We start from the raw sequence: 13403 nt of genomic DNA, 5'->3' as shown, positions 1-13403 counted from the left end.
CCCCCCCCCCCCCCCCATAGACAGAAGGAGCTGGTCCTCTGCCCGGTCTCCTGGTGAGCCTGTTTGTTTATGGGCAGGCAGGGCGGACCCTCTTCTTGGATCAGTTCTGTAAGGCAGTTTGTTGGGCTAGCTGACAGGGTTTCTTTGGAGAAACTACCTGATTTATAGGTAAGTGGAGTGTTTTGGGTATATATTCCAGTGGCTGTTTTTACCACTAAATAAAATGCTAGGAAACCATTATAGTCCAGGTTGTCAGTGCTTTGAGAAGACTTAGATCATAATTTAGAAATCTTGGCCTTTGACTCTGTGTCTCTTACTAACTTTAATCCTTAGTGTGCCTTTTTTAAATGATGAAATAGTAAACTTCTGGCTTTAGATTATCTATGCATAGTACTCCAATATTGTAGAAATTTTTTTTAATTTTCATTAAAAATATTTAAAGCAACAGTTATTGTGATCATGTGATTGGTAGATCCAGATATTATAGAAAATATTAAATCAACTAACCTGCTTTAGTAGCCTATCTGTAGGCTTCCAGGGATGAAGGGTATATTCTCAAGAGGTTTCAGAGCCATTTTAAATCTTCCTGTATGAATAACATGAATATATTTGTATATATATTTGTATGATGGACTTTGGTGGTTCATAGTCCTGGACAGTGGGTGGTGGACTAGAATTTCTATTAAAAAAAAAAACAAAAAACCAAAGAACACCCAGATTCCTGAAATTTCATTATTAAAAGTGGTTCTTAGGTGCCATGTCTTATATTGTGATCCTATGTTATTGAAAACTTCCTGTAGTATTAAAGTTGATCTGGTTCTGCCCTGAAAGATACTGTTGAAGGAAAAGATTAAAAATCTTCACTGTGGGGGCGCCTGGGTAGCACAGCGGTTAAGCGTCTGCCTTCGGCTCAGGGCGTGATCCCGGCGTTATGGGATTGAGCCCCACATCAGGCTCCTCCGCTATGAGCCTGCTTCTTTCTCTCCCACTCCCCCTGCTTGTGTTCCCTCTCTCGCTGGCTGTCTCTATCTCTGTCAAATAAATAAATAAAATCTTAAAAAAAATCTTCACTGTGTTTTTGTAAATTTCTATTTTATAAAGTGTTTTATGGATTGGAAATTTAGACAGGCAGGGAAGACACTTAAGACAGGGCTTTTTGGGTCCCCCCCCCCATCAGTTTTTATAAGGTTTCAGCTTTGCTCACTTTTCATTATGGCTGATTATCAGAGAGGGGAGTGTTGAAATGAGCGAGTGTGGGGAGGTGTGGGGTTGCATCATGGCCCGGCCACCTGGGGACTGTGTGACGCCAGAGAGCTCTTGCAGCTTCTGGTTCACTGTGGTTGCTTCCGTGTGGAGGTAGGCACATTGTTTGACGAGCATACATTGAGTAACATGTAGGATACATAAGTACTTAATAAATACTAGGTCTATTTATTTTGGTGAGAAACAGCACGTGACCACTTCTGGTATTATTGATAGTAGTGACGTTGCATTTTAAACATTTTAAAGTGTTTTCTTTGTTTTTTTGTGTGTTTTGTTTTTTTGTTTTAAGAGAGGGTGAGATTGCATGTGTGCACAAGCAGGGGAAGGGGCAGAAGGGGAGGGAGAGGAAGAATCCCAAGCAGTTTCCGTACTGAGCGCTGAGGAGCTGGGCTCAGTCTCACAACCCTGAGATCATGACCTGAACCGAAACCAAGAGTCAGACACTTAACAGACTGCGCTACCCAGGCGCCCCATGATGTTGCATTTTATAAAGAAAAAATTGCCAAGTGCCGCAATGATGCTGCTTTGAGTAATTGCATCACTCCAGGAAATGTATCTGCAAATGATCCTTAACCATGTACCAGACGTCTGCATGGTCTTCGAAGTACTTGGCCACCATCTCCTCAAGTGGATCATCAAGTCCAATTACCAAGGCCTCCCAGTACGTTGTGTGAAGAGTATCATTCGACAGGTGAGGATGTGAGGGCAGCCCCCGNACACACACACACACACACACACACACACACACACGTGCGTATAAATATAATCCCTGTTTTGCAAATATATGCGTGTATATTACAGTGCATAACATTTTGGACTTGTTATGTCAGCTTTATAATTATTTAATCATATGCCATTCTGTCTTGTAAAGAGGGCAATATGTAAATGTCAGGCATGTATTTCTTTTGGTGTATTGACCTTTTCTTAAGGTAAGTGATATGGCATACCGAGACATTGTTTTATCTAATATCATTACTGTGAAATGTCCCACTTAGTTACTTAGAAAATAATTCAGAAGAAACAGATAATTTGTGTTTGTTTACTATTTCTACGTATCTTTGGATGGAGGCTAAATGAAAGATAATATAAGGAATGTTAAAGTTATATAGGGAATATAGTATTAGTTTTGTCCTCTGTTCAGTTGCCTTGACAAAAGACAACCTTTAACTGAGGCCTGTTTCAGCGATGATTTTATGGAAGAGGAACGGAGGTGTGGAGAGTTTAAGTAACTTGCCTCCGGTCAGGAGGTGACTTAAAAAAGTAGTAAGCTGTGGGCCAGTCCTTCGTACCCAGAGCATCTGGCTCCAGAGCTCTTACCATTAGCATTTTGCCAAGCAGCGTGGAATACCTTCAGAACTATACCTGCCCAATAACGTTAAATCACTGTTTTCCTATGAAGCTGTTTAAGGTTTTCTGCCATCTGGTATCAGCCCGTATTTCCCCTTGCAAACCCCGTTTCAGCTTTTATCTCCTGGCAGGTAAATGTTTTCCCATTAATTAATATTTTTAAATAGATAATGCAGGTAAGTGTTCTAAAATGTTAGGTCCTTCAGGTATCCAGCTTCTCTCCCAGAGTCAGCCAAGTTGCCAGCCTCTTAGGAATGTTCACAGATGCCCAAAATTTTACAAATGCATGCAGAGTTTTTAATCATAATTTTTTACTAGTTTCATTTTGTAGGTATTTTTAGAGAAAGTACTCACCTGGCCATTTTTTAGCTGCACATCTTTGATCATTTCTTTTGTCTTCTGCTGCGAAAAATACTGCCCTTTCTTTTCTACCCATGTTTTGAAAGACTCATCCAAAATCCAGTTTCCGTGACGAAGGCTTCCCACACGACCCCCATTAGGAATGCTCTTTCTTCCCTCCTCGGTCTGCCTGTGGCCTCCATTTGTGCCTTTCCTAATGATCGTAGCGTCTTACTGTATACACCCCAGTTTCACAGCCCCGGCACTATTGAGATTTTGGACTGGAAGTCCTTTGTTGTGGGGACCTGTTGTGCATTGTAGGGTGTTCAGAAGCATCCCTAGCCTCAACCAACTAGATGCCTGTATCAGCCAGCACCACCCCAGTTGTGACAATTTTAAAGGTCTCTAAACTTTGTCGGATGTCCCCGAGGAGGCAGAATTCCCTTTTGTGGAAAACCACCGGAATAGGGGAAGGTGCACTGGGTTGGTGCCTTGTCAGTAGACTTCACATTATACCTTTGGCGCTTACTGTTTTGTGACCCTGATCCGATGATGTAGCCTCTGTGAGCCTGTTTTCTCATTTATAGAATTGGGGTGGTAATAGGTAATTTGTGAAGATTAACATGGAGGGACTGTTGACACGGCGTCCAGCGTGGTGACCAGCATGAAGTAGCCTGTGTGTCTCCCCACCTGCCTTGTGAGCTCTTGGAGTTGTGCGTTCTGTGTGAATCCTGTGTCTCTTTGGTCAAAGAATGTGTTTGATGGGTTGTCTTTCCTAAAAGAAGTATACGTTCCTCTTTTTATTCTATAAAATGGCTCACTTTCTATGATTTGATGGGCTCACAGACCAACATTACCACTTGTTTGTATTTTAAAAGTAATGACATAGTTGAATCATCTTTCTTTTCAGGGTTTCCCATACACTGTTCTCAGTGCCTTGGTCAGTTCTGAGCTGTCCTCGTGTCATGCTGGTGACCTTGTGCTGGATCGGAGAAGGGCCATGCTGGGGGCGTCTCGGACGCCGTGTGCAGCCCCTGCCTTTCCCAGGCTGCTTCTCTGGCTCTGGTGTGGAGTCTTGTGTGGGTCTGCTCATCCGCCAGCTTTCAGTTCTTCTTTTTAAGTCCGCTTTAGTGAGGTCTGTTTCATGTCTTGCTCTTACTTCTGAATCCAGAAGAAGAAACAGGATGCTGGTGCTGGCCGTGTTTACTTGTGATGCATGAAAGGTATGGCTTCTTCAGATGCTGTTGCTCTTCTTTAAACGTGGCTTTGACTTGCTTATATATTGAAAGGGCAGCTGACATTTTAGTTTTTAAAACTTTATTGTTTAATTCATTGCCCTTTACAGGAACCTGTAAGGAAGTGGCCTCTTGGTAACGGCAAGGCCCTGAGTTGGGTGACTTTGCTATGGTACTGGAAAAACTGGCAGTCGCAGCTTGTCGCTCTGGATTTTTAAATATTTATTACTCTTCTCTAACTGTGATTGTCACTAGCATTTACAGTGCTCTTTAGACACCCACTTTTTTAAGCGCTGATTTGAATTCAGGTGGTAGAATTCCAGAACCCATGCTTTCAGCTGCAAGGTCCTGTGAAATGTCTACACAGAAAGATCTGGGAGCATTTAGGTTATAGCATGTGTTTGTGAAAAGTGTGCATTTGTGGGTCTGTTCGTGGTAAATGGTTTTCTTTGTCTTAATGGTAGAGCTGGCAATTAGATTGAGGAGATAGCCATTAGATGTTACTTACTAAGTGACTTGTAATTGGTAATATGTGCTGTGCTATGTAACCTAAGGGGGCTTGTGAAATGCAGTGCCTGTGTGGGTCAGGGGTTCTGGGGGCAGACAAAGAGCCTGGCCCTTCTGGGACAGGCAGAGTCACCTGTTAGCATGGAATGCTTTTGTCTACACTGAGTATCTATTTACCATTTCATTTATGTCACTGCTCCTAGTTACCAGTGAATTCATGATCACTGAGCCAGGAATCGGTGCTAGAACAGAAGATGAATTTTAAGTTGGTAAACGTGTTTATATTCATTGTGGTAGTACATTTGGTTCTGTCCTAACTTGGAGTTCTCCTCAGACGGTTGTGTCCTCAGCTCAGAAATGTGGGCAGCCTTTCTCAGCCCAGCGCTCTGCGGCGCCCTCTACGTGCTGGGCACGGAGGCTTTCTCTTTCCTCCTGGCCGCATTCGGAGGAACGGCTGCAGGGTTTGCTCATGAATTCTCAGCAGTCCAATTAGAACACGGAGCGGAAGCCTGTTCCGTGTCACAGCAGACGAGGACAGTGTCCACGGAAGCTTGTGTGTGCGTGCGCATGCGGTTCCCGCCCCTTCCGTTGAGCTGGGATTTCCACACCCCTGCATTCAGTTGAGTTGTCAGAATTGTCAGAAGCAGGTTGTAGAGTTTACCTCATGTCTGTCTAGTGAAGAAGAGAAATCCAGTGGGAGGCTTAGCTTTCCTAGTAGGAAAGTGTCTAGGCTTGAGGAGACCCCCTCTGGTGCTTTCGTCCACACCACAAGGAGTCATATCTCGGGGCTCCTGCGTGGGGTCAGCCCCTCCCGCTGCCTGTTGGGCTCCCCTGCGTGCTGCATGAGCAAGGCCTTATGGAGTAAGAGGCTGGCCAAGTCTCTCTGCCCTGTGTCCTTTGTTCAGGCGTGGGGCAAGAAAGTCCCCACGGGTGACCAGAGTCAGAAAATAATTTATTTTTTTTTTAAGATTTTATTTATTTATCTGTCAGAGAGAAAGAGAGAGAGAGTGAACGCAAACAGGGAGCGGCAGGCAGAGGGAGAAGCAGGCTCCCTGCTAAGCAAGGAGCCCGATGGGGTACTTGATCCCAGGGCCCTCGGATCAGGACCTGAGCTGAAGGCAGACTCTTAACTGACTAAGCCACCCAGGCGTCCCTGGAAATAATTTAGAAAGTTGCTGTCATTCTCATTCTCTTTGCAGTTTAGAATTTGGGAGGAGGCTTCATTTTCTGGGTGGTGAGCAGGGCCCAGGAGACATCTTCGAGAGAAGTTCCCACATTTCTCTCAACTCACGCCTCCTCTTGTATCTCTAAGATCACGGACTGTTGTGGCAAGCTGTAGGCTTATGTTGTTAACACCAGTACTAGATGCTCTCTGCCATCCCCACAGGTGCACAGAAAGACACCTGAGAGACCATCTTGCCCAAGCCTCTGATTGTACAGATGAATTTGAGGTCAGGGAAGGGGACTTGCTCTGAGCCAGAACTAGGGGCCCCAGGCTCCCAGCCCTGGGCTCTGCCTTCGCTGACAGGCTGCTGCTAGCATGCTCGTCTGGCTTCACTAGGAGAAAACTGGCCGCTGCTGCTGGGGGTGTGATCTGGCTCTTCTGAGGGAGGTGCGGCCCCGGCCCATCAGTGCGCGGACTGCGCTCCGCTCCCACGACGGCTGTAGATCCCAGCCGCTGGCGAGCAGGCGCGCTCTGCAGCCTCTGCTGCCTCCTGCTGATGAGGCCGAGTATGTGTTTTTAGGCAAGAAAGACAAGTACACCAGGCCTGGCAAGTGAGGAAACACAGAAAATTCGTAAAGGCTCCTTCTAACTCTGCTTCTCAGATTTTGCAAGAGGAGATCTATTCTGGGCACGAAGCTTTCATTCACTGCTTTTCTCTTTTTTGTGCATCATCACAGTTATTCTGCGTAAATGGTTATGAGATTGCCCATCATTACTGTTTATTCCGGATTCTGGGGATGCTTTAAACTTCACTGGCTGAGAACAGAAATGCTAAAATAGCCATTCTTTTTAGTCTACAGCTAAAGACTTGTAAAAGAATTGTAGTTCAGAATTAAAAGAAATTATGGCATCAGAATTTCATTGCTGGGATGTACCACAGAGTTTATTAGGGATAGCCCACGCACAGGTGGGAGAAATGAGACCCAGAGAAGTTTAATAAGTGACTGAGCAAAGTCAGTTGTTTAGTTAATGTCAGTACCGATGTTCTGACTTTGTTCAGTTCTCCCATTTATTTTGAGCTTCCTGTGAGCTAGACCTTGTTTTTTGTAGATTTTCCATAGATTATTTCTAATTCAGACCTTATTTCTACTTTGTAGATACACACACACAGACACACACACACACACCCTTAATATGAAAATGGAAGCTCAGACAGTGTAAGTACCTTGCCCGGTGAATGAACGATCTGGCAGGAGTCTAGGAGTGGTGTGAGTCCCAAGGTCCTGTTTTAACACCACACTGTGCTGTGTCTCTCAACTCCTTCCTTTAAGATTTGCATTGTCTTAATTAATTTGTCTCAGCAGTCAGTTCTTTCACTGTGTTCATCATCAGACATTATAAGCTGTGCTTCTTAAGGAAAGGTAACTCAGTTGTGTGCAATTGCAAATATTTTAAAAATCTGAAACCTTAACTTCTTGCTGGGAACACTGTGTTCATCTCAGGTGCTGCCTTCTCATTGGGAACTCATGAACACATTTGGATCCTGGATCACATTAACTCTTACTTGTGTAGCCTCCCACACAGTGAAACAACCTGACCACCACGGAAGAGCTACGGTGGAAAGATAGGAGTGACTTAGGCATGAAATGGTGGTGAAAAGAAGCTGATATTTTTACTTTGAGTTAATAATGATCATTGAAATGCAATTTCAGTTGGAATGATTTTAAACTGTATAAAGTTTTTCAAAAATCTTGTTCCTTTGCCTCCATAGGTTAGAAATCATTACTGTTCCTGTCCATTAATTTCTTGAACTTCTCAGAATCTCTCTTGTCATTCAGATATAAAAGTTCCTCGTATCATTTCAGTTTGAACAAATAAGGTGCATGAATGTCAGTGGATAACATATAGGCCCCTTGGATTGTGTTCCCATCGGAATTATAACCTAATTCTTTATGGAAACGTATATTGAATCTTTCTTCCTGGTCCTTTGATGTTTTAAACATAATTTAATAGTTCTAATTGCAGTACTATTGCAAACATTAAATATTAATTTTAAGGCAAAAAAAAACCAACAAACCCAAGTGCCTTTTCTTCTGTCATTCTGGTTTTATCTGTTTCATTGTTTTGGTGCTTACTAGGAACTTGTCAGCAGCTCATTAAATCGTGTTTGTTATGCCCATGGTTCATCTTGGTTTCTTTTCGGCCAGTCCCTTTCCTCCTCCTGGCGTAAGCCCGTAAGCTCTCTGAGGACACAGGGGCTCTAAGCCCCAGGAGACAGGGAGCTTCGTTTATTGCTGTAGGTCATACACCTAGAATCAGCTGCATGACGTGTTACAGGAGTTTGGTGCTTGGTCAGTTGAAGTCATGTAAAAATACTTCCTAGGTAGTTATTTTAGATAAGTGTAGAGATTTTCATCCTGTTTAAGAGATGGGTTTTCAAGGGTGCCTGGGTGACTCAGTCATTAAACGTCTGCCTTCGGCTCAGGGCTTGATCCCAGAGTCTGGGATCGAGCCCCGCATTGGGCTCCCTGCCTGCTTCTTCCTCTCCCACTCCCCCTGCTTGTGTTCCCTCTCTTGCTGGCTGTCTCTATCTCTGTCAAATAAATAAATAAAATCTTAAAAAAAAAAAAGAGAGATGGGTTTTCCTTTTCTCATTTTCCTTGTGGAACCTCTGTCCCCTCATTTCCCAATGCTATTGTCTGTTGAAGTTGTTTAGTCATTTACAGTAGACAGAGCATTGGGCTATTGCTGAGAACTTTCTAGAGTTGGAAATACATAATATGGATACATATTATGTGTCTACTGCTTGTTTTTCCGACTCCCTTGTCTGTTGTGGACAAGACCCCTACATGATATAAAGTGTGTGATATTTATTAAATGCTAATATTTATTGAGCAGGTAGAATTTGTAATGTACAGGATCATGATGGGAATATTTTAAAAATTTATTTTTGTTTATGGGAAGAATTGAAAGAATTCCTCTCTGATGGAAATAATCCCAGAGATACTGTGGCCTCGTATTTAGGTCACTGGACTGTGTACGTTTTGTGGGTTTTGTTTTCGTGGATACTTCAGCAGTTTCTTCGAGTTCAGTGCTGTCGTGTGGTCTGGACTCCACAGCTGTTCCGTCCTGTTTTCCTGCAGTATTAGAAATGTACACACATCATTAGACATCACAGAGACACAGATCATACTTCACACCTGCTGGGGTGACTAAAATAAAAAAGATAACAAAGTGTAGGCCATGACAAGGTGGGGGAGCCCTCATACATTGCTTGTGGGAATGCGACAAGGCGTGCCCGCTGTAGAAAACAGGAGTTAGCCTACAACCTCACAGTCGTACTCCCAGGTATACACCCAAGAAAAATAAAAACGTTTGTCTACACAAAAACTCATGCATGGATGTCCATAACAATATATAGGAACCAAAAAAGGGAGAACAATCCAAATATCCATCAGGTGAACGGTTAAACAAAATATAGCATGTCCAGTGGAGTATTATTTGGCAGTTACAAGAACGGAAGTATGTGCTACACGTGGATGGACCTTTAAAACATTGTGCCAGTTATAAAAGACCACTTTGTATGATTCCATTTATATAAAATGTCCAGAGCCAGCAAATGTGTGGAGATAGAAAGTAGATTAGTGGTTGCCTAGGGCTGGGGAGCTGAGAAGAGATGGAGAGTGACTGCCAGTGGGTAGCATGTTTCTTTTTTGGGTGATAAAAATGTGCTAATTTACATAGTGGTGATGGTGCACATCTAAAAACCATTGACTTGTACAATGGTACACTTGTACATAAAAGGGTAAATTTTATGTAAATTACATCTCAGTAAAGTTGTTGTAAACAAAGTATAGGTATAGATGTGTTTACTTCCATGAACATAAAGAATCACCAGAATGATGCACATTGGTTGCTTATGGGAAGGTGCTGGGCCCTTCTGGGGTCTGGGGCAGGAGGGAGATTTTTACTAAACACCTTTCGTGTCTGATGCCTTGTGATTATGGTACCAATTTTACGAGTGTGGAACAACGAAGGTATTAATAAGTCGTCTCTTCTCTTGATTTTACTATGACCAGGTCCTTCAGGGGTTAGATTATCTACACAGTAAGTGCAAGATCATTCATACTGACATAAAGCCGGAGAACATCTTGATGTGTGTGGATGATGCGTATGTGAGAAGAATGGCAGCCGAGGCCACGGAGTGGCAGAAAGCAGGTGCTCCTCCTCCTTCGGGGTCTGCAGGTGAGTGAGCTGAGCCGGCTTTGTTTCAATTTGTTTGGGGGCCACGCTGAAGGCAGTTGAGTCAAACATGTATCTCTTAGGAACTTTTGGAAGAGTCTGATTGCTAGAAATAATGAGACCTTTTTCTTGAAAAGGAAGATGCCCCAATTATGCGTTAATATTTGAGTTGCTTAACTTGATCCTCCCTTAAAAGATCATTTGCAATCTTGTGAGCTGCTTCATCTACATTGGAACATTGTCCTGTGCTGCACACTTGTCTGCAGGGGAGCATATAGTAACAGGTTGTGTAGTGACCTGTAGTCATCAGAATATTCCCCTGGCTTCAGGCTTGTTAGAATGCTTCCTAGTCTCTAGGTAGTCTTCATCAATCTGAGTCTAATGGCGGGTTTGGAATCAGTTACGAAAGACCCACGTTGGGGGAGAAGGTCAGATGCCTTAAGGATTGGCATCTAGAGTTTTCCGTCTGGTTTTGACAGAGTGTAACGGCTGCAGTGACGTGACCGCTCTCGCCATCTCTTTCTGTTTCCGCACCCTAGTGTGTCGTCGGGCGAGTGTGCAGCTGACGGGCTGCTGTGCGGTGACTGACAGGCTCTGGGGAGAGGCACCGCCTCCCAGTCTTGTGTTCTACCGTCAGGGTGCGTTTTAGATCAGAGACCTACAGCCGATCAAGCTGTGGATGTCAGCAAGGACCAGTTGTGTGATTTCTAGAATATTTGATTTATTTCCGCTATGTAGACTTGCTTAGTTTTCAAACTTACATGTACACCTCCTAATCTAAACTGTTCATTTTATTGTCTGCAAAACAGATTTGGTTAGATGACTATGTGACATTTGTGAACTCTTCTCCATTTTCTTAAGTTATCGGTCAGTGCTTTGGGATTGACTCTTTTTGAAATGAGTGGGTTTTTAATTTTAGATAAATAAGAGAAATGGCTCCTTATGATCAGCTACGCCCGTGCCTTTGCAGAGCCAGTCGTTTGAGTTGGATAAACTTTCTTTAGATCCCTGTGATTAGAAAGCTCTGATGTTTAACCATTTTGAAGTTGGGTAGCCATTAAAAGGCAATAATTACCTTCATTTTACAGTTCAGATTACGTGCATAAAGATACAGACCTATTTTCCTCTAAACATTCATTTTGTTTCCTTTTGTTGTAGTGAGTACGGCTCCACAGCAAAAACCCGTAAGTACCTACACATACACTTACCTTTACCTTTGTGTTAAAAGCAGCTGTTCCTTATCGAGCTTTTCAAGTTATAACATTGGTCTCTGCTGCTTTCTGCAACAGTTTTTCATTTAAGGTTTTTTGGGGGAATGGATTGTACCTTTTTTTGTTATGTTCTCAATTGTAGATGTTTAATACGTAGTAATATAAAAGACAGGCATGTTTATAAATGCTGTGTGTCCTTGAATATACGAGACTTACTGTTCCGGTGTGTTGAAGTGATTTTTAGAGTTGGAATCGTTGGAGCTTTTCCAAGTTTGGTCTTCATTTTCCCTGTGCACTTTCTGGGTTGCTGTTGGCGGAGTCTGGTGAAATGTGATGTGATCGAGATAGAGTTTGAAGTGTGATTATTATGAAACACTTAACATTAGTTCTGACTTGCCCCCAAGATACCTGGTTTTCTGAAGCTTGCACTCCGATTTGTTTTCCAGCCAGTCGTTAAACATTGTCTGTTTTGAGGTATGAAACAAGCTGCTTGGAATTAAGTGTTACCCGAGTGTCCCTAAACCTGCTTAGTTCCAGTAGAGGATAGAATATATGTATCTTGAGTTGACGAGTCACCTACAAGTCTTGAAAGAACGTTAGGAACCAGAAGCATTTGAAAGGAAACGTTGAGAAATTGAGCGTGCTGCCAGCAGCCGTCACTCTGGAGTGAACGGCCCCCTACGAGGGGGAGTGGTAATAATTATGCCCCCTGGCTTGCTGGGGCGCCGAGCCATTGCCTACAGTCCTGCTGTGGTTGGAGCAGCTTGTCCTGTTGATTGATTCTGTGGAAGAACTGGAGGCTGTCATTGCCAGCACTTACCCAGTCACATGGCCTCGTCGGAGGCAGGCTGAAACTGTGGCTTTTTCTTTTTTCCCTTGACTTCCTATGCTCATTGCTGGCAGTTTCTGCAGTCCTGCCTGTTGATAACAGCTCAGTGTGTGAGACCCAAGCACCCACAGTGCTGTTGACCAACAATGAGGGCAGTGCACCCGTGTCGCCAGGCTTGTCTTTTATGGCAGATAGCTGGGTGAGACAGGACATATCGTTAGTTTGTGTATAGGCAGTGACAAAACTTGCAAGAGGTGCTTCTTATTTAAAGGCCAGAGTATCTCAGCATTTTCCATTCTTAAAGTTGAATTGAGACAGACTTCTTGGATGGGAACCGTGTGTCCCTCTGAGGGCAGGGCCTGCTAGTAGCCCCCTTACTTGATGTCATCAGGCTTCTTTCTTTCTGTTTTTACTGTAACCCGGAGCACAAGGTTTTCACGAGTAAGACCTGAGGAAACAGGATTTGTCTGTGTTTGTCGTGCTGGTGCTCGTACTCCTACGTAGTGCTCTAACGGGGCAGACTGACCTGTGGTGTCTTCTTGACATGTTGTAGATAGGAAAAATATCTAAGAACAAAAAGAAAAAACTGAAAAAGAAGCAGAAGAGGCAGGCTGAGTTATTGGAAAAGCGCCTGCAGGAAATAGAAGAATTGGAGCGAGAAGCCGAGAGGAAAATAATAGAAGAAAACATCACGTCAGCGGTACCTTCCAATGAACAAGACGATGACTACGGCCCAGAGGGGAAACTCAAAGCTGCCGGCTTAGAGGACGCGGCCGAGGGCGAGCCTGCCAACGACAACGGTCAGTCTGCATGGGGTCCTGGAGCTTCCTTACTGGGCACCCGCCAGCTCACCACGCAGGCTCACTTGGTGCTGCGGCTTCAGATGTGAGGATGATTCTTTCCAACTCCTGGTTGGGGAATATGGGAAACCGTCTGCCACTTCATTTGTAAAATGAATGCCAGAAATATGTTAGTATTTCTAAAATAGGTTTTTAAAAATGGAAAATGTCTAACACCATGTCTCGATCATGTTAATGATTGTTCTTTATTTTGTAATTAACCTTTAACCTAAAGTAATGTACCCACGGACATTTTCTGAAGATTGTAGAAGAGAGGGTAGAAGCGGAAAGGCGATTCTATTTATAGTCATTTTTTCCCCAAGTCTAACTTTTTCTAATAAGAGTTAGCCAATTATTTACTAAATAAAAAATAAGATTTAGAAAACCTAAGATCTTACCCTGAGAGCCAAGAGGTGTTTTGCTTTG

The 13403-nt window shown here is 43.4% G+C and overlaps 1 protein-coding gene across 11 annotated transcripts in view; it reads left to right on the top strand.

Moving 5' to 3' along the window:
• The window catches only part of SRPK2 (SRSF protein kinase 2), a 229370-nt gene that overhangs the window by 187190 nt on the left and 28777 nt on the right, over positions 1-13403 (top strand). For all 11 annotated transcript variants that reach the window (XM_040644358.1, XM_040644357.1, XM_040644356.1 and 8 more), the window contains 4 exons: positions 1848-1954; positions 9936-10101; positions 11257-11282; positions 12692-12938. In XM_040644358.1, the coding sequence (XP_040500292.1) occupies positions 1848-1954; positions 9936-10101; positions 11257-11282; positions 12692-12938 (546 nt within the window). The remainder of the gene's footprint in view (positions 1-1847; positions 1955-9935; positions 10102-11256; positions 11283-12691; positions 12939-13403) is intronic.

Source organism: Ursus maritimus, unplaced genomic scaffold, assembly GCF_017311325.1.
Source record: "Ursus maritimus isolate PB19 unplaced genomic scaffold, ASM1731132v1 scaffold_3, whole genome shotgun sequence".
Lineage (NCBI taxonomy): Eukaryota > Metazoa > Chordata > Mammalia > Carnivora > Ursidae > Ursus > Ursus maritimus.
The sequence above is the reverse complement of the archived record's forward strand: the minus strand, read 5'-3'. Positions and strand labels throughout refer to the sequence as shown.